The sequence below is a fragment of the Pocillopora verrucosa genome, chromosome 8, assembly GCF_036669915.1.
Source record: "Pocillopora verrucosa isolate sample1 chromosome 8, ASM3666991v2, whole genome shotgun sequence".
Lineage (NCBI taxonomy): Eukaryota > Metazoa > Cnidaria > Anthozoa > Scleractinia > Pocilloporidae > Pocillopora > Pocillopora verrucosa.
Window position 1 is genome coordinate 23114432 of NC_089319.1, and position 27996 is coordinate 23142427.

At 37.5% G+C, this 27996-nt stretch overlaps 4 protein-coding genes across 4 annotated transcripts; 2 read left to right on the plus strand and 2 right to left on the minus strand.

The window, feature by feature from the left end:
- Nucleotides 1–672: 672 nt before the first annotated feature.
- LOC131792453 (uncharacterized) lies at nt 673–2019 on the minus strand. Its single transcript, XM_059109816.1, has one exon. The coding sequence runs from the start codon at nt 2017–2019 to the stop codon at nt 673–675; it is 1347 nt and encodes a 448-aa protein (XP_058965799.1).
- A 5980-nt stretch (nt 2020–7999) lies between these two features.
- Nucleotides 8000–8938, plus strand: LOC131792454 (uncharacterized). The gene has a single exon (XM_059109817.2). The coding sequence runs from the start codon at nt 8000–8002 to the stop codon at nt 8936–8938; it is 939 nt and encodes a 312-aa protein (XP_058965800.2).
- A 4823-nt stretch (nt 8939–13761) lies between these two features.
- Nucleotides 13762–16933, plus strand: LOC131792528 (dynein regulatory complex protein 10-like). The gene is made up of 5 exons (XM_059109916.2): nt 13762–14329; nt 14652–14869; nt 15463–15696; nt 15941–16012; nt 16661–16933. The coding sequence occupies exons 1-5, from the start codon at nt 13762–13764 to the stop codon at nt 16931–16933; spliced, it is 1365 nt and encodes a 454-aa protein (XP_058965899.1).
- Nucleotides 16934–17595: 662 nt separating this feature from the next.
- On the minus strand, nt 17596–26734 carry LOC131792489 (fibroblast growth factor receptor 4). Its single transcript, XM_059109859.2, has 15 exons — nt 26653–26734; nt 25811–25928; nt 25029–25367; nt 24472–24747; nt 23359–23685; nt 22775–22923; nt 22080–22398; nt 21452–21562; nt 20778–20965; nt 20232–20354; nt 19718–19785; nt 19588–19628; nt 18808–18907; nt 18240–18339; nt 17596–17816 (listed from the first exon to the last, which is right to left on the minus strand). Exons 1-15 carry the CDS (start codon nt 26668–26670, stop codon nt 17760–17762), a joined length of 2334 nt encoding a protein of 777 aa, XP_058965842.2. The 5' UTR covers nt 26671–26734; the 3' UTR covers nt 17596–17759.
- Between the last annotated feature and the right edge of the window lie 1262 nt (nt 26735–27996).

Here is a 27996-nt window from a genome sequence, read left to right on the forward strand (position 1 = left end):
GCATCTTGAAGACTTTCATTTGTCTCTAAGTTAATAGTTGCACCTAAATACTAACGGCAGGGCATGGCTTAATCCTAGCGGAGGCCTGAACGTTTCTAGACTTCTTATCCTTCCACTTTGATAGCAGTTTACCTGTGAGTATCAATTGGTCATCAAACCTTTTTGTTACATCGCATATCGTTAATTGTTCACTAAAGTCAACTGATGGGTAAGTCCATTGAAAGCGGACGTCGCAAGAAGTTCATAAACTTAGTCTTGAGAGTAATGATGACTGTTATATATATATAAGAAACTTTATGAGATTTAGCCACCATCATCAAAAGAATCATTCTCATCGTGCATATGTAACACAAATTTTAACCACTACCGACCACAGTCCTTCTCAGGACTACACTCGCCCGAACGATCAAACTACACTATTACACAAATTTTAAAGGTAGTTTTCATAGATTTAATTTGATCTATCAAATTAGTTTCCCCGATAAGGCTTTGCCGGACTTGTCACTGATTCTAGGATGATCTTAATACAAGTCGCGAAACAGACAATTTTACAATGCAATGTCTTCGGGATGAAACTTTTAATGAGTTTAATAACAGTCACCTAAGTTCGTATCAAGTTCCTATTCAACAACCGTGAGACCAATAGAATCAAACATCATTAAACAATTTGCGTCAGGGCTGGTGCTTACTACTGGAACAAATGCTATCAATTGCCATTCTTAGCAACCTGGATGACACTCCACCAGGAATTGTGATCGATTTTCTAAGTTTATCAACTGCCCCCTTATCTGTGTTTCCCCATTTGATGTAGGAATGACCTGAAAGAGTTGCTATTTTGTTCATATGCCAGTTATAGGTTTTGCGATTATCATTGAACATTTCAACAACAGCTCCACCCGGTGGCATAAATATAGAAAAGGCATGAGCTGCACCGTGCATTCCAAACAAAATGTCTGTTTTGGCAACTATTTCCAGCTGTGCTTTTAATGGTAAAAGATCCAACTGCACAGGAGTGATGTCCGCAGTAGGGAAGCTGTCCTTAATTTCTTTTAAGACATCTTCCTCATTGGCGATTTTCCTATCTATAATTCCACCTAGATTCCTTGGATGGTTCTTGTAGTCTCTCCTCAAGATGAAAAGGATATTTAACTTTTTTTGACTACATTTTCGCAAATGTGTTCCAGATAAGATGCCAAACCTTCTTAACACAAAAGACCTAAAAGGTTGAATGTATTTCAGGGAATTGCGACTCTTGTCCAATAAAGGAGACCTCGCACGCGGATATCTCCAAAGAAGATTTTCGAACACAACTCCATTTGACTCTAGAAAAATAGGATCGGTGAGCTTTATGAGGCTTTGGAACAAAAATGTCCAAAGAGGGTCCAATAAGGTCTTTGGATGGGCATCTATCAGAATAATTTTAAGCTTGTCAGGTTTTATGCCCAAACTTTGCGATGTGATAAAAACGTCCAACAGATCGACAATAGTCCAATAAACATTAGCAAATTCATTCCTTTCGATCGCCAGGTAATGACCAGCTTGAAAAGACTGGTGCCCTCCAATACGTGAAAATTGCCGAGGATCTGCAACTTCAAAGGACTTTTTCCATTTGATAAGAGTGTAATCCATGTCTGTTTTATATAGTTTTCCGTTAACCTCGTCCACATCCCCATGACAATAAAGCGTGAAGAAACCCTTCGAGAGAACAAACAATTCATCTTTTGCCCTGGGTTTTTCTAAGTAGGCTTCGAGAACCCTGGCGTGTCCAAGCTTTGGTCGAATTGCAATAAACTTGAAGAAAACTATTCCATCTTGTGTTATCTTTAATCGGTTTGGACAACTGCTAAAAATGTTTAGTCTAATCGTCTCCAAATCAAGGTTACTGGAAATTTTTGCCGACAAAGTGTTATGTACATAAAGATTGATGGAGACAAATATGATCATGACCATCAATAGAACTGAGTACTTGATGATTTTTACTAGTCTTGATGAAATGAAGCATGTTCCAGGACTGGCCATGAGATAGACGAGACCCTCTGACAGTCTTGTTTTCAACAAGCTGAAATACATTAAAGCTGATGTTAGCTTGTTATCATTGATAGCATTCACTATATATCACCATCATTATCTTTGCTGCTTTTCGTAGTTGTTACTCTAAGTTTTTCAAACGTCCTCTGCAGCTTTGGTGCATATATAATGTATATGGATAGTGTGAATTTATAAGTACTCAGGAATCTTTTAGGTCTAATAGGGTAAGCTTGTTTTTTCGGAAGAGAGGATCGAGTTCAATCCTTACATAAGCAAATGTATTTTGAGTGACTGGCATCTTATGATGAACAACAGCAAAGTTTGGAAACATAGCGAGGGAGAACCAAAACTTCCAGAGAGTATCTTATGACTTCGGTACCTACCAAGTCAATGTTCAAGAAGAGAAATAATCGGTGATCGATCCTGACGTAAGACAACTCCTCACTAACCGCCGCACGGAGAAGTGGACATCGACATTACAGGCCTGTATAAATAAACAATGAAACAATGCGATTAATTCAAAGTTAAATCGTTATCGCTGTCAGTGAAAAAGCTAGCTGAAATTAGAACTTTGGTGGAATGGAAAATTGATAAAGTTTCTTCCTTGATTCCTGTGAACCATCTTACATGAATCTCTCAGATTCGATGACTGTTACTTTCAAGTCATTCAAAATTTTATCTTACAGCCTTACATTTAACGTTGGTTGATTACAGATATGAATTACGAAGAAACTGCAAAAACGTACCGTGCTATAAGATATTGACTGATGTGGTATCTATTCAAATTTCAGAAAATTATGAAACTTCTAGCATTTTTAATACTTTTTTTTGCCCTTTTCATTGCATTGGTTTATTTTCAAATAATTTATGTCAATTTTTAACATATGTATAGATTTAACTCAGTTCAAGCAGCTGCTTTAACAATGCATGTGGTCAAAAACTTTATAGAGAGCCTGTGACCTTTTTGGACTGACGCTGTTTGTTAATCATCTGTATATATATCTTATAATATTTTAAGGATCACAGTGTAGCGAAAAGTAATCCCACCAGAGGAACCAAATTATTGAATAGAGACTTTCAAGTACTACAAATTCTTACGATTGGCGATGTTATAAGTTGAAAAACCTGAACCTCTTCACTCAACTATCATTGAACGTTACCATGTAAACATTGCACTGAAGCGCGAAGTTTTCAATTACTAATTCACGTATTTAAAAGCACAAAGTAAAGTGTTGGAGGGAGTTACCTTAAGTTTCGTACTTCTGGAAAATTTGCTATTCGTTTTTAAATGTTGTCACTTGAGGCGCTGGGGGGGAGGGGAGGGTCGGAGGATTTTGGTCGTGTCACGATAAAATTTATTTGATCCCCCCACAGGGTTTTGTAGCATTCTTATGCCCCTCCCCCTCGTTCGTAGTCAATTTTGTAATTCCCCCCTTAATATTCTGTTTGTGACGACTAATCTTCCCTTCCCCCTGAAAACCGAGTGATTCCCTCCAAAACTCTCCCTTCTCAGGGCGCTAAAAGATGAGTGTAAGACTACATGAATGGCGTCTTTCCTCATGTGTGCGTGCGTGCCCATTGTAGCTTGGACATAAACTCACTCGAGTAACAAGTTTATTTATCAGTTTTATGTCTGCAGTTATTTGAGCCACAACTAGAAACAACGTACACGTGTAAGAGTTGAAGGTCGAATGAAAGATCGAAAATCAAAAGCGGGATGAACGTGTTACTGGACTATATTAGTTTCGTCAGTCCAAGTCCACTTTGGAAAATAGCAATGAATTTTCAGCTTTGGACTTCCCAATGGAATGGAAACTGAAGAATGTTTAGCGAAATACCAATTGCTGTATTTCCAAAGGTTTGAATCCTTTTTTTTTTTTTTTCAGTCCGCTAATTCTTTAATCCGACATCTCTATTGGTGGTGACAAGAGATCAGCAGAACGAATGAGAGACAAACCCGGGAACTGGTTGTGGAATGAGAGCCCGAAGGAGTGGTTTCGGAAGACTTGTTTGATTGACAGTTTTCATCAACACTGGCATTTTAGTCAATCACATGCCTTCACTTGGCGGAGGCTAAACGAAGCTAGAATGGTATTTACTTAACTGGAGTCTCTCCAACTCAAAAGTTTACCAAAAATATTGTTGAATGTCTTTTTGACTTTCCATCCCTAAAAGAGTTGTGTTAAGGCGAGTTAAGACAGTAGACGATGTGTCTTCCTCTTGGGATAGGTCGAGAAAAATGGTCCAATTTTTCAATTATTCCCCGTTTCGTTGACGTGTTATGCTTTTAAAAGAATGTCAAATTATTTGACGTGTCAACAACATAAAAGGTTGTCTGGAAGTGGGTGGAATAGGAAAGAGTTTAATTTCTCAACAATACCTCGAGTTGTAAACGTGTTTGACATGTTGACAAGAAGATAGCTTCTCCGGAGGTGGAGAGATCACTGGGTGGAACGGGGTTTATTCAACATAATTCTTACAATCTCTCTTTCTTAATTTTTCTTTGCCTGATCCCAGCTATAATTCACGTGGCTCTTTTTAACTCACCGAGATCCAAGCACAGACCAGCGGAAATAGAAAAAGGTAAGCTTTCAAAATTCAGAAGAAAATTAAGTTAATGACTAAAAAGGTTGTTAGAATAATAAGTTTCGTACTAAAAAATCTAAGAGTCGCTTTCCTAAATGGTTAGTTTATGTCACGCTTTCAGTTAACTTCTACCTGTAAAAACCCAGGTAACTTCATTAAGATCTGTACGTCGAACTCAGTAAACTTGAGGGCAGAGTGCTTGAAAATCGACCTTGAAGTCAAAGTTGGCAGCCAATCGACCGAAATGAGGTCTTCCGCGTTTACTCAGTAAAAACGCTAGAGGCATCTCCAGAAAGAAAGTTTCCTCTTCGTTTAACCCCCCAAGGTTCATACACCTGAGGAATGTGCTGCATATGGATTGCTTCCTAGATTTTTGGTTAGGAGAGGGGAGCTTTGAGTAATTATTATTAAGCTTCGTGACAATTCACTCTATTCTAATATTGATCACTTTTTCTTTACCATGAATCTTGGCCTGCTTAGCAGGCGTTGTCCTGTATGTCTAAGCCAAGAGGCAAGGAAAAGGGAGAACAAACGTACCTCTACATTCTTAGCTTCGGACGCTATTGTTTGAGAAACCTCTTTAATACTTGCAGTGCATGAAGTGCGTCGAAAACGAAAACAAAAACGACTCATTTTTTCAGTGCATGATGGAACCATTTTTAGTGCGAAATAAATTATTCATCGGGCAGAAAATGAATGGGTGTAAGTTTACATAAGCCTGTTAATGGCACATGAACGAGGACCTTAAAAAACACCTTCGCCACCCTCTCTTGGAATTGAGTGTCTAATCTTGATCTAGTCTTGAGTGACAGACTATCTAAACTAAAGCGATTTTGTGGCAGGCCAGAAGAGCGGTGGAAATTTAAGTGATATTGTCTTCTTCATTGACCGCAAGATGCAACAAGCGATTCAACACTTTTCTGGCGCTCAAACGTTTTGAATTCAAATGGTCAGATAGTTGTCAATGGATCTCATGAGTAGATCTCTAAAACATTTTCTCAAACCTTAGCCAAACGAACGTCACATCTTCCATTAATCGAGAACATTTCACAAATCAAGTGATCAGCCCTAAGCTGGAATGGGTCTTAGTTGATTGGACTGTATCACTTTTGAAGTTTTGAAGTACTTTGCGGTAAAATAAAGATTAGTTGATGTTTGAAGCTTTCCCTTCGAAGCAAAAAAATACTTCGTGTGTCATTTCCTATTCAGTTCTAATGACTCAACAAAACAAATAAAGAAACAAACAAAAGAAGACTAAAACTCGCTCAACTTCCGTCAAATAATTCTTAAACAATGATCGCAGCCCTCTTTTACCACGCAAGCCTCTCGAGAGGATGACGCCGGTAAGAAAGCCGATGAACGCAATGTGCATGATCATAAAAACAATAACTTTTAATTGTGAGTCTTCACAGGCTCGGTGAAGATTGTTAAAGAGTCGCTTCATATATAGACACCAAGTGTCAGAGAGCAACAAAGCTTATTTGATAGAATGTACAACCTTCATCCTGTCTGGTTCAGGATTGATTATGAGCATCAGTAGAACAAACATTCGAATTCAAGAGTTTTGTGCCCGACCAAACTACCAAGTTATAAGGGATCTTAGACTACTAATGGCTCACATGCCTGAGTGATTAACATCAAGTGAAACTTTGTTGAAAACACCGATCTTGATAATATTTGGCTCAAAATTATTCCCTAATTTTCATTTACTTTCACAAAAGAAGTCAAAGCTTTGGTAAAAAAAAAAAAAAGGTTGCTCTTAGTGTGCTATTACACAAATGACATAAACGCAAGTACATTTCGTGACTTACGCGCCTAAGTGATCTCTTCAAAATTTTCAAAACATCACCAGGAGGGGAGAGTGGAGAGAGCAGGGGGGGTAGAGAGGAGGTTCCATCCTCCTCAAACGAAATTTTCGAGGGTAATATAGAGTTTTTCTCTCGTGTTTAAACTAAATTATCAATGAATGAGAGTACGGTGCTTGGCTTAAATCTGTAATAAGAAACACCCTTCCCTGTTCAAAACGCTAATTTACCTCCCGTGTTTATTATTGTTCCACGTTATTGAGCACAATATGTTTATTTGAAAAAAGACGCTACATAATAAAAAAATAATGACAACAACACACATACAAAAAAAACATAAAACCAAACAAAACCGAAAAAGAAGCAACCCCCAAGCTCTCTTCTTTCTAGATGAAGCTATATTTAAACATGGATAAAGCCCTCATTTGCTTGAATACTCTAAATTTGTCTTCACGCGTGCGTAACATTATGCACGCAACGCATGAAGTCTATCAACAACGGAAAGTATGGTACCAATAGAGTGAAACAGGGAGTTTAAATTCTTAAATCCTATCTTACCCTTCCCTGTTAAAAACGCTTATTTACTATGTATGTTTGTTATCGTTCCAAGTCATTGAATACAATACGTTTATTTGAATAAGAATTATCCTGGCTTGAAACAAAACAAGTTAGTTATTCAAACTTTCAAAATTTCATGTTTCAGTTTATAACAAAAAAAAGGAAATTCATGCGATTCAGCATTCAGTTGTGACTGTCATCGATGTCATATTTCTAGTAACAACAAGGTGGGATTAATGTTTCTGTTTCATTTGATCATGAGCATCAATAGAACGAGCATTTAAAATCAAGAGCTTTGTACCTGACCAAAATACAAAGTTATGAGGGGCCTTAGACTACTAATGGAAAAAAAGATGATAAAAATCAAAATGGTATTAATAATAATGAGAGTAATAATTATCATATTATGAAAAATTTTGCATTTCCCTTCCAGTTTGGCGAAAACGAGTACAGCAAAAACGAGTCAAGTATCACATGGCCGGTCTTGGAAAAAGCTTCGTTGCCTCAAAACTAGTAAACCTTACCAAATACTCACACATGATATTATTTGGCATAATAGTAGTTTCCATTAATATATATTTTCTAAACTCATATTCAACGATTGAAAAAACCAGAACAGTTAATGATGAGCAAATAACAAAACACATTGGCCCAAGGATTAGGCATTTGTTACGAAATCGTTTAACCGGATAAAAAAGCCTGCAACGTTGGCAAATCCACCGAAAGTTACAAGTCTCCTTTCCTCTGAGGCAAGGAAACTTCCGCTAGTAAACAGTTCATGTACTAGAAGAGTTCAAGTAACGCAAGATGGAGTAGTGGTCTTCAGGTCTATTCTCATTAAACCAAAGTTTGGACACGCCAGGGTTCTCGAGGCCCATTTAGAATTCCCTAGCGAAGAGGATGAGTTTTTTGTCTTAGATAAAGGTTTCTTCACACTATATTGCCGTGGGAATATTGTCGAGATCGAAAGGCAGTTACTATTTGCAGACAAGGACAACACATTGATGAAATGGAAGGCGGCCATGGACGTTGCAAGTCCTTCGCAATATTTGCAAATTGGAGGGCGGAAATCATTTAAAGATGGCCATTACTTTGCGATCCAAAGGGTTGAATTTGCCAATGTTTATTGGACTATCATTGATCTGTTGGATATTTTCATCTCGTCTCAAAGTTTGGGTATACAACCTGAAAATTTGAACATCATTCTCATCGATGCTCATCCAAAGTCCTCGCTGGACCCTTTCTGGACTGTGTTGTTCCAAAGGCTAATAAAACTAAATGATAAACATTTTTTTACAAACTCAAATAGCGTTGTGTTCGAAAATCTTATTTGGAGATATTCACGCGAGAAGTGTCCTTTATTAGACATTAACCTAAAGTCTTCAAGACATGTCCAACCATTTAGGTCTTTTGTATTAGGGCAGTTTGGAATCTCAACGAGTAGACATTTGCGAAATTGTAATCAGAAAAAGTTGAATGTGTTAATCATCTTGAGGAGAGACTACAAGAGTCATCCTCGGAATTTGGCCGGAGTTATAGACAGAAAAATTGCCAATGAGGCAGAAGTTTTACGAGAAATTAAGACCAGCTTCATTCATGCAAACATTACTGCTGCTCAGATAGATCTATGGCCACTAAAAGCACAGTTGGAAACAATTGCCAATACAGACATATTATTTGGAATGCATGGTGCGGCTCATGCATTCTCTATTTTCATGGAACCAGGCGGAGCAGTAGTAGAGATGTTTAATGATGATTTACAATCAGCTAACTGGCACATGAGGAAAATAGCAACTCTTTCAGATCATTCCTACATCAATTGGGCAAACAGTAATCGTAGAGCGGTAAATAAAGTTACAAAGTCGACTAAAATTCCCAAGGGGGTATCATCGAGTCTCCTAGAAAAGGCAGTTGAAAGCATTTGCTCTGAAAGGTCCAAATTCCCAACTTTAAGGTCGTGATGTCCAAGGTTCATGATTGGTGCTTGTAACTGTATGCCTCATCTGCCTTCGTGTGTGGCTATCTTAAAATGTATATACGTATCACATACATCAGGAGTTTACGACTTAAATGTTATTCTTGGCAAGCGTTAATTTACTATCCAAACTGTCATTAGTTATTATTGTAAATAAAAGCTTCTAGAAATTTCCAGACTGCTGGACAGAACATTTCATCGAGTCACACATTTATTATATATTACTACCATAATAAGATAAATTTCAGGTAATTAAATGCAGAAGGGTTAATTCAGTGGAAAGAAATAGCAAACCAGACTGAAAATTCTTGAACTGTTTAGCTGGACTTTGACCTTTGATTTTTTCATTTCATCTTATCAGTTGTTTCGACCGAACGCACAATGTCACCTGCAGGGTTTGAATAAACTGTTTGTGCACTTGCGTGCGCTTTGCTTCTGCATAATTATGATAAGCTACATCGTATTTTTCATGTCTATTATAAGTACGTAATCACACGAATTTTTCCGTACGATTTGGAATAAATAAGCACTTGTAAATTCCAAATTGCACTCGAAATCCTGTGATTTCCTATACAAATAGTACTTATATAAGCATCTGGAACGTTCCAGAACACTTTGTGAATATATGTAGAGTCACTTATGTAGTGGTCACAGAGTTGTTGTCGGAATGATGACTTGTTCCTTATTAACGATAAGTATTGTACTGCTTTTAGAAGTCGCTCCTTGTTAAGAACATTACTCACTGTTTGATGAAGTAGTTGAATTCGTGGGACTGTCGGTTCGATCATACTGTAACAAAACATAAAAATTGAACATTACATATCTCACCACGAAAACAATATTATACGGAATTTAAAATATTTGCACACGTGCAGTGCAGAGGATTTCGTCTTATACAGATAACGATAAAAATAAAAGTAAAGCAATGTAATTCAAGTCTATTATCAGTGAGATTTCAAATCAAATTTCAGGGTACTCGAGAAGCTTAAAAGGTGCTCCGATCTATATCGGTTAGTTTTGCAAGTTGTGAAACCGTCAACAGGTAAGTAAATAATTTCCTTGCGGTAGTTTCGGAGATATTGATAAAAAATAATTGAATGTAGTTTTAACCGTGTCTTTTTTTTTAATTTATAATGTTTCTTTACGTTTGGATAACAAGTGCATAATCACGTATGTGCATGACTGAAATGGTGCGATCATTGTGGTGTGAAATTATTGATAGTGTTGAAGTGCACAAAGGTTGAATACAGCGTAAACATATAAATGACATTGGATGAACTCACCTCCTGGCAAAGAGCACGACATCGAAGCCACTACAAAGGCGATGGAGTAATTCATGCTTATGATCTATTGAAGAGACATTGGAATAGAGTTTATGGCAAGCTTTCTTCACCTAGAAGTATTGTGATCCAACCTATAGGTTGCAATGAGCTAAAATATTCAAAACCGAAAGAACCTTATGAATAAGCAGATTATTTTTGCACGGTTGCACAGTGAATGGCTATGATTTGCTTCTCTAAATTTTCTAAATGGACAAGAAAAGCAGCATTGATCACGCCCGAGTGATTAACAACAGGGGAAACTTTATTGAAAACACCGATCTGGATGATGTTACGCTCAAAATTATTCCTTAATTTTCATTTACTTTCACAAAAGAAGTCAAAACTTTGGTAAAAAAAGAGAAAGGTTGCTCCTAGTGTGCTATTACGCAAATCACATCAACGAAAGTACATTTCTTGACCTATGCGACCTAGTGATCTTTTCAAATTTTTTTAAAACATTACCGGGAGGAGAGAGAGGAGAGGAAAGGGGAGGGGGAAAATTTGAGTAAAATCGGTGAAATTTTGCCTGTATTCGACGAAAACACGTTGCTATGGTGGAGTCCAACAAGCACACCCTATGAAGTCGACTGAAAACTTGGATTTCAATTTGCAAAAGGCCCGAATTTTTTCCAGCAAAGCAAGAGTCACAAGAGAAGACTTGAAACGTTACTGAACAACTGATAGAGGTAAGTTTTTTAATCAGAATTGTCTGAGGCTCCTTTCGAGGCGCTTTTAATATGTTAAGATCGGCCATTATGCGACTCCGTTTTGAATTTCGGAGGTACTGAATATCGAGCAAAACAGTCTGTAAACGACTGGAGAGCTTTAGTTTTGGTTCCAAAGGGTGCAACACTTTTATTCATCTAAACTAGTACTTGAGCAAATAAATTACACTAGATTTACATACATAGTGCTCGTTCTGGTAGAATTTCCGCACAGCCCTATACTCATTATGCATTCAGTTCTTGGCTAGAGAAAACAACGACAAAAACAATACATTGCTATTGGGAAAACAGATTTGTATAACAATCGCTCTGACGAAGGGCTAACGCTCGAAACGTCAGCTTTTTTACTCTTTACGGTGGCTAATTTACGTTTTCAACCCAGTTGTTAACACTAAATTACTTGTTTAACAATAGTATGGGGCTGTGCGGGAATTTTACCCTCGTTCTTAGTCAACGAACTGATACATTGCAAAAGAAAAGGGAAGAGATTTACTCGTTCGCTTTTCGTTTTAAATTTCTCTCATTAGGTGTGAGAGCTTTCCCTGCTAGTTCCGGATTCGTGGCAATGTAGTGGTTAACAAGGATTTGACGTAATCTCGTGTCCTTTTTCTTCACATGGTCAAAATGCTGGGACTGGGTGTTGAATTCGTGTTGAAGGAGTGTATTCCTTCAATCCTTTGTTCGTCATAGAATCCAAGGGCCATGAGCCATTGTTGAAGAAAAGTGCAAACATGTTCTTCTAACATATGGAGCTTTGGTGTGATCATTATGTCTGGGAATTTTTCCCTAATGAGCTGAAGAAAATTTGTAATATCTTCCTCTGCAACAAGAAAACAAGAAAAGGTGGAACAGACTTAAGACATGATCTTATTAATGTATTCATGTTTTCCTTGAAAGTCAAGTTTTTTCTTTTTCTTACCAAGCTTATCAATCTTGCCATCAATAACAAATAACTTGAAAACTTGTTTAAATTTAACACTAATTTCTCCTCTGTTTTTGTCACCACAGTACTATATAGTTTAAAGATGTTTCTTTCCTACCCAATAGAAAAACCGCAACAATTTAATAGAATTTTGTGACTCGACAAATTCCTTCTCTAAGGGTAGAATTTGTGTTACCCTGCATCAAGTGTGTACATGGTTACCAAAGAATGATTTTCCATGGTAAGCTTATTTCTCGACATTAATTTCCTTGAGAACCTCATCCGAAGGCACTGATAGTGGTCCATTAGCTTTCTCAAAGGCCGTGAAAAGAAAAAAAAAGGGCTTTTCTTATGTACGTTGCAAACCTCGAAATGGACAACTCGCTAAAATGGGTTCTTTTCATCAAAGAAAGCGGTCAGATGACACGTGATACGCTGTGGAAGTAAGGTGAGGTATTTTTATTGTGAATTTGACGTATTGTTTTATTCCATGGAGCGGTCGTAAATATTCTCATACAAACTCTTATAATTCCGCCATAACTGTCATTGTGCAAGATGATCATCTCACAGCGCTGGAGCTTGGGCCGCATGTGCGTAGTACGACTTTCTTGCGCGTAACAGAAGGCCATGGACATTTTAGCAGTTTGTCATACATCGTGTATTCTTTGTTTAGCCCATGGGTAAGCATGATTGCATTAAGAGGATAAATTCGCGCTGTTTGGGGGTATTAGTTCGAGGTCAAAGTGGAGGTGGACGCCATATTTACTATATCGGTGGTGAAGTGTAATCGCAGATTACACCGCTCAAAACAATTCGGATTAAAACGTCATGGTACAGAAACTAAGGGCAAAGGAGAGACGTAAAGCCAGAGTCGTTCCTTTATTGAAACAAAAATTCGAATCAATCAGAATCTTGCCTAAAAATAAGGAGAACTCAGAAAGGCGATAAGTCATCTCGCGTCAAAACAAGATGCCATTAAGCCGTCGTATGGTTAACTATCCCGCAAATGCAATCTTTTGTGTGAGAACATTTACTAGGGAAGCAAAACGCAATGTCTGCGCACAAGTTAGCTATTTCTTCGGGCTTTGTGCATATACATTTTTGACCTAGTTATCAGTGGGCTCTTTCTTGTTGAGCCGTTAATTTTCAGCGGTTTCAACTTGAAAATGTCAATCTGACATGCGCGAACTAAATTTCCATTAGCGGGGGTTTTTAAACAGGTAGTTTAAACTCCCTTCTTATCTTACCCTTCCCTGTTAAAAACGCTTATTTACTTCCCATGTTTGTTATTGTTCCACGTCATTGAACACAATACGTTAATTTGAATAAGAATTATCCTGGCTTGATACAAAACAAGTTTGTTATTCAAAATTTCAAAATTTCATGTTTCAGTTTATAACAAAAAAAGGAAATTGATGCGATTCAGCATTCAGTTGTGACTGTCATCGATGTCATATTTCTAGTAACAACAAGGCGGGATTAATTTTGTTGTTTCGTTTGATAACGGCTAGAGAATAATCCAAAAGTTTGCAGCTAAGTCTGTCAGTGAGGTAAATTAGACCCATCGAACTTTTTACATAATAGAAAATAATGACAACAACACACACACACACACACAAAACATAAAACTAAACAAAACCAAAAAAGAAGCAACCCCCAAGCTCTCTTCTTTCTAGATGAAGCTATATGTAAACATGGATAAAGCCCTCATTTGCTTGAATACTTCAAATTTGTCTTCGTGTGTGCGTAAAATTATGCACGCAACACAATATTACGTAATTTCAATTAATGACGAGCAGTGCATTGTTTCGTCATTTGAAGTCTATCAACAACGGAAAGTATGGTGCCAATAGAGACCCCGAGACAATCCGACATTTGGCTTAAAGGAAAGCCTTCGTCAAATCTTAATTATCTTCGCAAAAGTGGCATAGATCCATGCAGAATCCTGGAGCCTAAACGAAAGAAATTACAGTCTCTAGAGGCTGAAAGAATTATGACCGTTTTTCGAGAAACAGTTCGGCGAATGGAAATCACTACGGCTCTCCCCTATATACTCAATTCATTAACCCGATTTTCCATTATTTTCGGCCAGGATTTGACATCGCGTTTAATCAGCCATTTACACTTGCAACATGCTTACAAAGAGGCACTTGCCGCGTTGGAGGAAAGTTTAAGGCAGAATGTCGAGCATGAATCTCGTAAAGAAGGAGATACCAAGACAGAGACTGGATCAGGCAATGTACAATTTAGTAATAACCTCATTGTTAGCATTACTTCGGCGAATCGAAATCAGTTAAGATATGATCTTAAGATGGAAGTGGAATTTCTGGAAAAAGGAATTAAAAGCTCATTGAGGGAAATACTCAGGTTTTTTAAAAAGAATCCGAAAGCGATTGAAATAGTCACAGGTGAGAAAAGGATGTAAATAATGGTGCTAGTTATTTGTAATTCCACAAGATGTGTGTTTTCTTGCACTTACCACCTAGAGTAGCGTACCAAAGCCATTAAGTTTTAATTTCTACATTCTAATCTTCCTTCTGAAACCTGTAAATAAAAAATCCTTTGAGTTATTTTTGTTTTCTTTATATGTTTATCTCTTACTCACTGCCTTGCGTCTCAGTAAAGTCATAAATGTTTAATTTTTGCAGGTAGATAAACCTCTATGTTTTTTCCTTAAAACATTATTTTCATGCTGCAGTGATTTCCATTCGCTTGTTTTCTTGTAAACAGAGAGCAAACCAGTCCGCAGCCAAGAGCATACGGCTCTATTGAACAAGCTGACATCGGTAGAAAGTATCATGAAAGAGAGGCTAATGACATCACCATTCGAGGAACAAGAAATGAGATCAAAGTTAACGGATATTATTGAAAGAGAAAAGAAAACAACTGCATTACGAGAAAAGCTTGAGATAAATTACCAGGCGGCTGTAGAAGCAAAGCAGTCTGAGGTAAATTCACGGTTATATGTACTGGGTGTAAGTCCATTGAAACAGAAATAATAATAATAATAATAATAATAATAATAATAATAATAATAGTAACACAAAAGGAAAAATGAAAGTTGTTTAATGTATCTGGTTTAATCTAAGGAAACAATCTTCCTCAAGTCCCGACGACCAGTAAGGTGATATTGCAATACTTTGCGCCGAACTGAACTCTTGGCGAGCTAGAATGCATATCAGTATTGTGAGTTATTTTGTCTCATGCGGATCCTGACATACATATCGATGACCTATGATCGTCGAGCAATATCGAAAGAGTCCTGTGTGGTGATTAGGATAGCATGGTGGCAAACCTTATCTCGGTCATGAAATTGCGAAAATGTAAAATTCGTGTCATGATCAAGGGGTCGATTAAAAGTCTCAGCCCATTTAGAGATTCGAGGTTAGCGACTTCAGATTAGGATGCTCTATCTATGAGTTCCTTGGGAGTCTCGCATATCGTCAGGATCAGCGATGTCAACATGTAGAGTGCAAGATTTAGGAGTTCTTACCCTTCTTTGAATTTCTACAGTAAATACAAAGTTTATAAACTCTTTCAGATTTCTGAACGAGATACAACAATTCTGCGGCTTCAGCTAGACTTGCAACTGATCGAAAAGATTCATTCTGAACAACAGCGACGAACTTTGACAGAAGCCTTTAAACAATGTTCCCAGGAGAGCGAAGCGTCAAAGACTAAAATAGCAAAATGTTATGAAGATATAAACCTGTGTAGAAAGAAAATCCAAGAAGATAAAAAGGAACATCGAGCAAATGAAAACCTCATGAGAAAGGTTGGATGTTAATGTATACTTGCAGAGCCTTTGTGGATGTTTCTTACTTCACTTTCACCCTTCCAATTGCAATCTCCCTCTTTCACGATCACTGTTAGAAATTAGGGAAAGAAATAAGACGAATGAAGTAACAAAAGTCGTGATATTAGGGATATTATAACTCCTAGTAGGAAGCTCCTGTGAGAAAATTATTGATAAATATCTGACCTGTTTCATGACACCCCTTCACTTTTGTGATTATTAGAGGAGATTCAAGATAGCGACGGAAGTCTTCAACTGGGTTCAAAAATACGACGCAGATTTAAGTAGTAGACAAGTGAGTGATCTTTGTTTTAAATGTAAGATGCCTCCTTAAAAGATCTTCCTTCAACTTTATTTAACCATACAAGATTCGTCACATCTTTGAGGTGCTCTAAATTAAGGAAGTTTATGTATCCTTAGTGATATCACCCTTGCATTTATTCGGTGGGCCAGCGTTCATTTCTTAACTCATCTCGAGAGGAATACCGAGCTTTATTGATCTCAGTTGTTGATAACGAGTTGTCCGTACTTATTGCAATGACTAATAGACGTCTGCTCGGAGACATAAGGCTTAACAAGTAGATGATTTCGATTACATGTGTGCATACTTATCATACACCTATCCAAACTCTCCATTCACCAAAGAAATAGGTGGTGACTTGAACTGGATAGCACCATACCATCCCTTCTGTGGGCAGAATTTGTTACGCCGCGAAACTGCGAAAATGCATTTCCCATATGAGGACGCCAAATATGTAAATCTTGAATATACATGTGACAAACAACAGGCCTTATTTATCGTTGCCAATTTTTTAGCAAAAAGACCTGCCAATAAGTTACCTTCCGTCGGCTTTGATGGAGATTAAGTAGCGGGGATCAAGATAAAATTAATGATTAATAACCGTCACCCTAACACTTATAACGTTGAGAATTTTAATTCCAGGACGAATACGACCTTTACACGCGCATGTATGAAGCTGACAAGGATCAACTTGTGCAACTGCAAGAGCGGTTTGCAATGTTAGAAAAACAATACGACGCCATTATCGAGGAGCGACGTGTCGCGGAAGAGGAGAAAGCGAGAAAGATGGAAGAGGAGAGAAAGCAGAACCAAGCCGCTGAAGTTATACAAACTGTTTGGAGAAGTTACCAGTTCAGAAAACTCATGCGAGGAAAATCAAAGAAATCCACAAAGAAAGGCAAAGGTGGAAAGTGATTTAAACTAACTAACCTCTAAGAGCCCAGACCGTTATTTAATTTTTATTTAGATTTAATGTGGATTGTGTTGCACCTGGTCAAATTTCCAATAATGTAAAAAAGAGGCATTACTTTGCATCATCTATCGCATCTACAAGTTTTTCTTTTTATGTAACGATGAGCTATGATCATCTTTTTGAAGATAATCTGTGTAAATTAATAAAAAGTTAATAAGTCATACTTGTGATTCCCATATAAAAAAATGTGTTCAAGAAAAGAAGATAATAAAACGTTGAAATTGAATTTTAAACTGTTCATATTATTTTGTATGATAATGAGCAAAATTAGCAACTAAAATTAAAACAAGGATACGCCGTTGTAATTACGAGTTTATCATCGCCAAGGGACGATACCTCAAAGTACAAAACAGATTTAATCAGTTCGGAGCCCCGAATTGATTAAATCTGTACTGGTTGACTGTTCTAAAGATCGCCAAATTTCATTGACTCACATCTACATTTTAAAGTATATGCATAGCCAACTATGCAACTTGGATTTTAATTAACTCAAAAATCACAAGGAAAAGTTATCATATAAGTGTTTACTCGAACAGCCAAACTGTCATTCTACACCACCCCCCACACACACACACCCCCACGCACACCCCCACACACGCCCCCACGCACACACTCCCACTACACACCTCTCCCCATAATGGCAGGGTTAACAGGCGGCTTGTGCCTTAAGTCCATCTACGTTTAATAGGAGACAAAATCTTCGATCTTCGTTTTTGCTCTTTCATGGCAACGTCTTCCACTTGTGTTGAACGTAAAGTAAACTCATATCTAAGTAGCTTCCTCTTTGTTTTGCTCTTCGAAGTAAGTGACATTGATGTATGTTCTCTGAAAAAGTAAAGAGAACAAAGACTTTCTGAAATGCATGATTTTAAAATTCTTCCGACTGACCAGACTTGTTTTTTCCTCATCCTCGATACACAAGACCTGGAATGAGAGGATGATGCCTTTCCCATGGTATCAAAGGAAGCTCCTACTGCCCAAGTTGAATGTTAAAACACATTCTGTAGCTTAACTGTCGACAAAAATGGGAAGTCGACCGTAGGTTAACCAAAACATTTGGAAGCAATACTCTACCATGTTAGTTTGCTTCATTCCTTCGAGGAACCTCAGACAAATGAGCTATCGTTATCATTTTGCTAATTATTGTATGTCCCCTCTCATTATTGGAAATGGAAACAAAACAGCGATGAAATTCAGAAAACGGGAAGAAAAACATCAATATCAACTAAGCTTTATGGGCCCACTCACAGTCTCGCGTTGTAAAAGTTCCTCCAACATCTCATAAAGCTGTTCAAATGATGGACGCTCGTCAGGGTTCCTTTGCCAACAGCCTAACATGATGCTATAACTGAAATGTAACACAGAAAACACTGTATCAACCTAATGGCTTAAAGCTCAAAAGGGTTCTTAATTTTTGTTGTACCAAACTTAGACCCCAAAAAATAAAGGCTTGCTTTTATAATCTACAGTTGCAACAGAAGTTTTCAGTAAAGTACGCTTGATTGTGTGGTTGCACTGAAATACTGAAATCAAGCATTTGCTGACAGTCAAATTCTTCAATATGGTTATATGTGGTCTTCATAGAAATGATGAAAAATGGGAATTGTTATCTCCACTTCCGCAAATGAATGATAAAGACACTAAGGAGTTATTCAGAATAAAATTTTTGCGTGGATTAGTCACTTGAAGGGAAGAAAAGATGATAGGTGAAATAAAAGCACAGGATGACTTATTACATTAAGATAAGATGCAGAATGAGAGAAAAAACTGACATCTTTTGACAAACATACATCTAGGCTAAATGTCTCAGACTTACAGCTCATCCGAACAATGCAGTGGTTTTGGTAATCTTGTTCCATCCTCCAGCAATTCGTAAAGTTCTAAAATGCCTTTGATACCCGTGTACGGTAGTTCCCCTAGAAATAGAAGGATCAAATGCAGTTGGATGGTAATACCCTTCATCTCATAAGATGAAGAAGGTCTATCAGTATAAGTTAGTACCCTTCAACTAAGGATCTATATGCAATTAAAACGTTAGCTAAAATCAGAAGAAGATCCTCTCGTGCCTAGAAACGTCATGGCCAACCTTAAGTAAAACTACTGGGTAATAAAATCCTTTTTGATGTAACTTGGATGCTTGAAAATTTTATCAGAGAATCTTGATAATTCTATTTCGATTTTCCCACACCATTTTCTGCCACTTGCATCACTGATCGATGGCATTAAACTAGGGTCCCAATCCCATACCTATTTTAGCCTAAAGGCAAGCCTTTGTTATCAGAACTTAAGCACGTGCGTTTCCTCGCCCTTGGGAAAGTTAGAGACCTTGAGAAACATAAATCGGCGAGAGGTCTACAAACTGTCTTGCACTGATGCCGTACCCCCGGTAAACCTCTCCCTAACTCGTCTCAAGTATTCTCGCGGGAGGAGAAAGGCGCGTCCTGCAGCGCAAATATTGACGGCCTGCTCGCAAGCTAAACTATTTTAGAAAATTGGGATTGAGGGAGAGCGGAGAGTGTCTAGTTTTTTTTCTTCCTGGTTACGATATCAATAATTTAATTTTAAACATAATTTTATCAATAGGGCTTTTACTTACCAAGAGTGACTATCTCCCAAAGGGTTACTCCAAATGACCACCTAGAAAGGAGTATAATATAATAGTAAAGCTCGGTAATTTTAAGTCTTTATCGTAATCCAATTTCAGCTTGGAAATACCGATAACTTACACGTCTCCCTTTATTGTACAAGTTCCCCTTAACGCCTCCATAGACATCCATAACCATGGAACTCGTCCCTAAGATAAAGTTTCGTAAGTTAGTTCACAAATGCCCACTTCTCGGAAGAAATTGTTTATGGTATACAATTTTATTGATCGCGATGAGTGTTCATTGTAATCTTATTGTGGCAATTCTGCTTTGAGAGAACTGAGTCCCATCTCAGTTTCGCCGTAATGGTGATATCGAACGTTGTAGTACCGTAATCACTTGTCTTTCCTTTTGACTGTTCAGAGAAGATTCATCAATATAGTGAAGTCTCTCAGTGTGGTTCGTCGGTTATATTATGACTGTTGTGAAAAGGTGGGAAGCAATAGATACTTTGTTAAGGATTGTGAGCTATGCTGGCAAACCAGCTCTCCACCCAAAGTGAGTTAATGCGTCAATTAAAAATTCTGTAGAGTTCCACTCAGCTGTCGGAGTTCTAGTCATTAAGATCGTTTTGAGCAATAAGTAAAATATATACCTCTGTTGCCTTGATGTACTGCCCATCTGTGGATACGTCACGTGCCATTCCAAAATCAGCCACCTTGGCTACCAACCCTTTTCCAACAAGAACATTTCTGCACGCCAAGTCGCGATGAATGCACTGAATCACAGATAAACGAAATTAAGTACTACTCATCTAGTCATGCCATGCGGACCTATGTAAGTGTCATTATCTCTATAACCATCATCAGGAATCGTTTCTCCTCAATTCTTATCCGTCAATTGTGCGAAACCATTTTTTTCTGTTATTTCTGTTAACTTAGTTGGATTTTGTATTACTTTGTTTACATTTTTTGGCTTGTAATGCTCCGTTTATACCTTTTTTAATCTCGTTTCTCTTTCACTCGCATTTCTCTTGGGATTTTTTTTCCTTCGCACCACTCTATGTACGTACCATCTGCATTTCGCCGCTTGCAGTCCGCAACTATTTAGTTTGCATTTCCCGACAAGATATGTAATAAAACTGTTACCAAAAGTATATCCAGCAAGAAAATGTGCCTCACTCACGAATCCATGAACAAACCTGTTTACTTTCCAAGTGGCTCATGCCGCTAGCGACGTCTGAAGCAATCCTCAATAATTCTCTCTCTGTCAGCCTTGACCATATGTTAACATAAGTTGGATCAACTTGTTGATTATGGACGCGACTGCTTCGAAGTAATTTATCAAGACTTCCACCAGAGACAAATTCAATGACGATGCAAAGAGGTTCTGGAGGTGAAAAAGAAACGTTGAAAACTTACAGTGCTTCTGAAACATCACACTGCACTGCTGACTCCAGAAAACTTCATTGGATTTGTTGTGATGGCCCAAAGTGATCCCTTCATCAATGAACGCAAATCAATTAATAAATCGATACATCATTTTTTTACATTACCATGGAAAAACTAGTCTCTTGGAAATATCTTTCATTTAAAGATATGTGTGCCGGTGAATCAAAAACGAATTAATCAAGTTTAATTTGGATTCAGTGAATTTGAAATCGGTTTATCGAAATTCATCTTACTGCATACTTTTTAAAACCTCTGGGCTAGAGATGAAGACTTTCCCTAAATCATCGAAATAAGACGGAGGCTCTGCACCCACAGTACAATTGTTTTTTGTTAAATCTTATTTCCATCTCCGCTACACAAATTTTCATTGACACAACTTGCCCTCCAACGTTCGCCGTAACTTTTTGAATCGCCGATCCCTTACCTTCAAAGGTGCAAGCTCCGACCAAACTGACAATATTCGGATGGCGACCAACTAGGATGAGTGTCTCCAGTTCTTTGATTAGCGCCATTCGCTGCTGTCTGTCTTTGTTATCTGTCAAAGAAGACGTGGTATGAAAACTAACTTTATGATATAGTGGCCAAATACTTGGTTCCCTTCTGCTCTAAGAGTTTTTTTCCACCAAAAGGTATGTATGACGTTCTTATCACTTAGGGCTTGGACGTTAAGTTTAAGTTAACACGCCGCAAAACACAAATCTTGAAAAATGTCCCCAATTTTTTAGGTTTCAATTCTGTCATTTGCTGTCCAGTTTGATATCATGTCCTTTGTCATCACTAACATAACAATTTAAGGTTGATTGTTGTCAACATGTCTGCTGCTTCATTTTCCGACCTTTACTGTGAATTACTTTAATTTCATGTAGCATGCGCTTTGTAAGTTCATAAATTATTTAATTATTATTATTACTCGTAGAGGCTATCATGCTTAACGATAATACTAATCCTAGGCTGAAAATTTGAGGACAGGTGAGATTTATCTTCCGTAAACAAGCTCTGAAAGATATATCTTCGATCATTTTAATCTCAAATACATGGATTAATTTTTCAACCTTTAAGAATTTTCACCGCCACTGGAAGTTCATTTCCATCAGTTCTTAGGTAAACTCCTTTCTTAACCTCTCCAAACTCTCCTTTGCCAAGTTTCTCCTCTGAAATAGTCAATCTATCCCGGGGGATCTCCCAGTTTCTGTCAACTGCCATTAATTGCAAATAAATTTCGTTTCCAACGACTTCGTTTTCGTCAATAGTAGATGGATCCGTGTGTTGACCATCATCGGTTAATGCAGACTGGCTGTTTCGTAACTGATTTATCGTATCGTTTGTACTCGTGATTTTTATCTCAAAAGCCTCTTGTGTCCTTCTAAAAACCTAAATTTGACAAACGACACAGATTACATCACACCAGTATGCTTTTAAACGACCTTAATGTGTACACCAAAGGGCGGATTTTTTTATCGTGCCCATCTCTGTTGACCTCATTAAAACCGAAACTAAATTAATAACAAATTTCACAACAAAGGTAAATCAAAAGAAGGCTATTAGAGATCAAAATAAATGTGTGCAAACTCAATGCGAGAAAATAAAGCTGGAAAAGTCCAGATTGTCTACTCAGTTTTGCATTTCATTGAAAATTTGGTGCGAATCAATGGCAGGACCAGCTCTTAGTGAGGAAAAACCTGTGTAGTCTCGGGATAATTATTGGGAAAACAGGAAAAGGCGATGATTTAGCGATTTGAATACCTACTTTCTTGTCTAGTAGGTAGATTGATCTCTTTTCCATTCTCCTCTTGATAACGAACAGAATTATGATGAAAATAAGAACTGAAGCTCCGGTTATCGCGGTGGACCAAATGATTGCGGACCAATTTTCTTTGGTGACTGTTCCGTTATCAGCTAAAATTGCGAGATTTAACAAAAATTGTTCAATTGTATAAAAAATACTATGCTAGATATAAAGCACAAGTAAAGCACACGGTTAATTAAAAGGGTGGTGATTTTTTTTCAAAAAAAAATGCCCATAGTCACTGAAGTAGCCCTTGGATAAAAAAACTGAAAACAAGGATGTTCAAGAATTCTCTTATCAATAAATAAAATCCAAACTCTAGGTTTTAGATCGCATTGATTTTGGTATATCCATTTCGCTTAATTAGCGTCACGGCTTTTGCAAAAAAAAAGTACTCTAACTTAATTCAAGCCGATATTCCAACCTAAGCTTTCGAAGAAGTTTTGGAAAACATTCTTTGTACCTAAAACAAAGGAAATTTGATCTTTTCGTAACTTTCCGCTATGGTCCGATATCTTATTTGTGAATCAGAGCTGTAAGCTTACCCTTCATAGGTGAACGTTCCTCATCGCGTTTTGCGATCATCAGTGTGGCTTCCTGGGAAGTTATGTTTCCCAACGAGTTTTTAGCAACGCAACGATATCTAAAGTGCTTTTCTGTCCCCTCGTTGATTACAACAGTGAGGATGGAGATGTTTTGACTTCGAATCACTGAATCATCATCAACTTTGGAGTTGTTTTTTAACCAACTGATGACGGGAAGTGGGGAGCCATTTGCTGCACACGAGAGATTAACAGTCACGGTGGTGGCATCATCGTCAAGATACACAGTTGTGTCTTGGGGATGAATGGAGAACACTGGCTTCCACACCACTAAAAGTAACAACAACGGTTACACAAGCATTGTACTGAATAGTCCAGACACCCGGGGATCACATTTTTTTAGTTGACACGAAGGGGGATCAGTTGCCATCAAAAGAGTTTGAGAGGGGTGACTATAGAGAATTCACTTCGAGCCACCTGCCAATGAGGAGGAGGGAGGAACATAAGTATATTTTTACCATAACTTTAGAAATTCTTGTGCGCTCGTTGGCCGAGAACTACTATCAATTTAATAAATAGATTCCAAGTTGCCGTGCGTCTGTTCAGTGATAGATCACGGATGACGCCAAAATGTGGTAAGAACAAAAAAGTGGCACACGAGGCGCAGCCGAGTGTGTCACTGATGTTCTTACCACATTTTGATGTCCCCTGTGAATAAGGTAAATTTTATTGTGACACAACTAAAATTCTCCCCCTCCCCTTTAGGAAATAGCTTATGACCAGTCCCTTAAGCTCGATATTTTAACATACACACTCTCGGCAACCGTTACATGTGGTCTTTCAGAAGCATTACCACTATATCATGGTTTTAAAAACCACCGTAACCTACTGGAAAAAATGTTCCCAAGTATTCGACGGTCCTCAGAATCCATCAGGGACTCCATCTTGTAATTGTCCCACTTTACAAAGATATGAAGAAAGTCAGCAAACGCAAAATTATATTCATAAGTACACGTGTAGTTATGTCCTGCATACAGGATATGATCATTATCTTTAAAAACATTTTATTATTTGAACATTATTATGGTTTTTCAAAAAAGTGAAATGTTTTAATACCTGTTAGATTTACAGGAGCTGATCTGCTCTGCCCCTCTGTGCTGTTTGCCTCGCACCAATACCGTCCTTGGTCATGAGGATGTACAGATTCAAAATTCAATACTGAATAACTTTTTGACCCTATCACAGAAGAACTGGAAAGGCTATTACCGTCTTTGAACCAGGTGATGGAGGGAAGGGGAACACCTGATGCATTACAGCTGAGTTTGGCTTTACTCGAATTTAGAGAGACGACTTCACGAGGCTGGTGATGAGTAAACAGCGGAGGTGATGGCTCTATGATTAAACAAGAAAAACAAAATTCAAAAATTTAAAATTAACGAAAACAAGTCGAATTACACACTTTCCTTCAAGACCGATATGATATGAAATTGTTATCAGCGGTTTTCAATTTTCCCGTCAATTCAAATTGATGCATTTTAGTGGTTTTTATAGTGAAAATTATACAATATAAGTTTTACCCGACATGAAATGTCATGTAGATACCAAACTAAATGTGAACTACTTCATTATTTTGTTATAATGTATAGCAAGAAACAAATAATACGAAATGTTACCTTTAAACATCAACGCCATCGTTTTCATTGTGCAGCCATAACTATTTCTTGAGATGCAGGTATAATTCCCAGAGTTATCCTCGGTGGCGTTTTGAATAAAGTATTTGCACACTTTTGAACGTTCGTAATGTGAGTCACTATTGCCACCACCACAACTATATTTTTTCTTGTAGGCATCGTTGAAAAAATACTGCATCCAGTAGGGTAAGTAATATTTATGATTCGATTTAGCTGGATGATTGCTTGTACAAACGACTGTTATATTGTAGCCCGTTGGAAGAACGTGCTTATTCGGGAATTCCAAGTTGTTCATTTCCACAGTTGGCAAGTCTGAGAATGCTAAAATAAAAGTAGGTAAAAGAAGAATTTCAAGACTCCATGCCAAGATAAACCTACCAGAAATAAAAGAACATGGAATAAGACTATTATGGTCTGCAGTTGCGTGAATGACCCAGCACCACACTTTTAATGGTCAGATGGACAATAAACGGAATATAAATATGTGGTTACGGTCAATGGTTACTCTTCTAGTCCTTGGAAATATCCAGCCATAAAGTCAGGAATTACTGGTACTAAGATTTCTTTGATTTCTTTCTATTACCGTTTGCTAACCTAGGCATGAATCATTAAAATTTCAAATGATGTTGCTTCCAGGTTGACTGCTGCAGTATCATATCGAGCCATGGCTGGACTTGATCAAAACGAGGAGATTTCAAAGATATTTGAAGTAAACTCAGAACGGTTGAAAAAATTGACGGGTACTTTAAACTGTAAGAACTTACGTTTAGTCGCTTCTTCAGCTGAAGAACATCCGTTTACCAAAGCCCCAAGTTGTTTTTCAAGTAAGAATAAAACTACATAGATAACCAATGGCATTTTACAGCTGATTTTGGTCAAATCCTGAAAACCACAAACTACGGATGTGAGATACAGTTCATTCTATATGAAGTTGTGCAAAGACAGAAGCACGAAAGTTGTACCGATTGTGGTCGACGACAAGTTAAAAGTAGTGTACAAGTTGGGGTATTACTAAGCATATTTTCTATATCTTGCCTCTTTGCAACCGAGATACCTCGCCTCTATAAAAAGCGAAGTGAATTTTTAAACCCACAACTTATGTTTAGAAACTCGTATCGCATTTCAGACCCATCACTGAGGCAGGAAGTAGTGGATAGGAAATGAGCTGTTAAGTGTCAGTCTAATTTTTTTGTGAAAAGCCTTGAATGAATTCTTGACGTTGCACTTAATCCTGGGTACACCTGTCAAGATCATTTCCCTAAAAGCAAATGAAGTATTTCTCTATCTTGACCTGTCACACCAGAAGGTAGTTGATATAAACCCTCGAACTCGGTCTTTATTGATACGATTTTTGCAAAACAACCGAGGGAATCTAACCAGGTTTGAGAGAGATTGAGAAAGAAAGTGAGGATAGGGGTCCATCAATTTACTGTTTCATGTAGATTAAAAGCTGAGCTTCGTAAGTCACTAAGGCAAAGGCGGTCAGTTAAATATGCAAAAGAAAACGAAAACAAGTGAATCAAATTAATATGGTCCCCACGATAGCCTTCACTCGTTGCTAATCCGTTGCAGTTGGTCGCATCACGATGAATACGATTTGACTTACCATTTGGCGCATTGGCATCTTAAAGCTTTGTTGTCTTTGTATGCTTTAGTCAGATTTCCACAAGTATCTGTGTCTTCACGCTGTGGGAAGAGAATACAAAACGGTTTTTTCCCCAGCCACATCAAACTCTTTAGTGTATCCGTTTGTTTTTAGGCGGCAATTTTGGCAAGGTATCTTGCGCATAATTGCTGTTGCTACCTTTGTGGTTAACCTACACTTTCAGTATCTGTGATGTCTTTCTTTCCTATGATCAATGAGTCAGATTGACGATTGAAAGTTTTGAAAGACATGCGACAAACATTTTGGAGGACCCAATTTGATTCCAAAATGAGCGAAAAGGAAGACAATAACGTTGTTGTCTTAAACGGAATGGACAGATATATTGAGTTATTTGCCCTTAGATCAAATTAAATTTACTCGGCAGAATACTACGAATCCTTGAGATTCGGTCGAGTCTCAAGTTTAATAGATTCTAGGATGCAATAATTTAATTTTTATTGACATCAACAATTGAAAAAAGAAAAAAAGGATCATTAACAAAAAATTATTCATTACCTTTAAGTTTTGAATGTGCTTCTTGACATTGGCAAAATTGCGAAAATATACACATCACTTTAGAGATTTCCAAGGACAAAAGACCATAACTACACATGCAAATCAACTTGTATTTGTGCTACTCCATAATGTTATTTGTTTTTCAGCAAACCACCTGTCTAACACTCTCAGAATTCAATTTGAAGCGAAACAAGTTACAGACCCATTAAGGAACTTTAAATCTTTATGTTTTCTCTCTACAGTACAATAGTTCGTAACGACGCGTAAAGAAAAACGGGTACAGAAGTTTTAAGCTGAAAATGACTTAGACGTGTGCTAGAAGGAAAAAGTCCTTTATTTCAGAGCTAACCAAGAAAATAGTATGCTTGTGCTTAATAGCCAAGTCTCGACTTAACAAAGTAAACGTATAAAGCAAATTCAAATTCAAATTCAAATTTCACCTTTCATAAGTAAACATGACGTGTAATCGATATATCTTGAAAGTGGTTCATGTGCGTCACGCTTCGAATTCACTACGTGCCAACGAGTTCCGCTTCAGCTGCATGTCGGCCATTATCATTGACTTACTCACCCATTTAATTTTACTATGTAATCGATCAAAACAACACTTTGCTTTCCATAGGAGAATATCTTTAACTCACAATTGTAAAGAATATTCCAGGGAATAAAAAATTCACGATTCTATATAGACTAAGTAGTATATCAACTGTTGTAGCGTGTCGGAAACACAAGGTTATGTATTTGTTGAACGTCATCCTATGATGATAAGCCTTTTCTAAATGCCTAATA

Excerpts from the sequence above, each read along its gene's own strand:
- LOC131792454 (XM_059109817.2), top strand. The coding sequence starts at position 8,000 with ATGGACGTTGCAAGTCCTTCGCAATATTTGCAAATTGGAGGGCGGAAA.
- LOC131792489 (XM_059109859.2), bottom strand. Across the intron at positions 20,966-21,451 it reads CGGAGCTTGCACCTTTGAAG|AACCTCTTTGCATCGTCATT; the intron begins GTAAGGGATCGG and ends TTTCACCTCCAG. Across the intron at positions 20,355-20,777 it reads GCCACTTGGAAAGTAAACAG|TGCATTCATCGCGACTTGGC; the intron begins GTTTGTTCATGG and ends TCTGTGATTCAG.
- LOC131792528 (XM_059109916.2), top strand. The coding sequence starts at position 13,762 with ATGGTGCCAATAGAGACCCCGAGACAATCCGACATTTGGCTTAAAGGA. Across the intron at positions 14,870-15,462 it reads TAGAAGCAAAGCAGTCTGAG|ATTTCTGAACGAGATACAAC; the intron begins GTAAATTCACGG and ends AAACTCTTTCAG. Across the intron at positions 16,013-16,660 it reads CAGATTTAAGTAGTAGACAA|GACGAATACGACCTTTACAC; the intron begins GTGAGTGATCTT and ends TTTTAATTCCAG.
- LOC131792453 (XM_059109816.1), bottom strand. The coding sequence starts at position 2,019 with ATGGCCAGTCCTGGAACATGCTTCATTTCATCAAGACTAGTAAAAATC.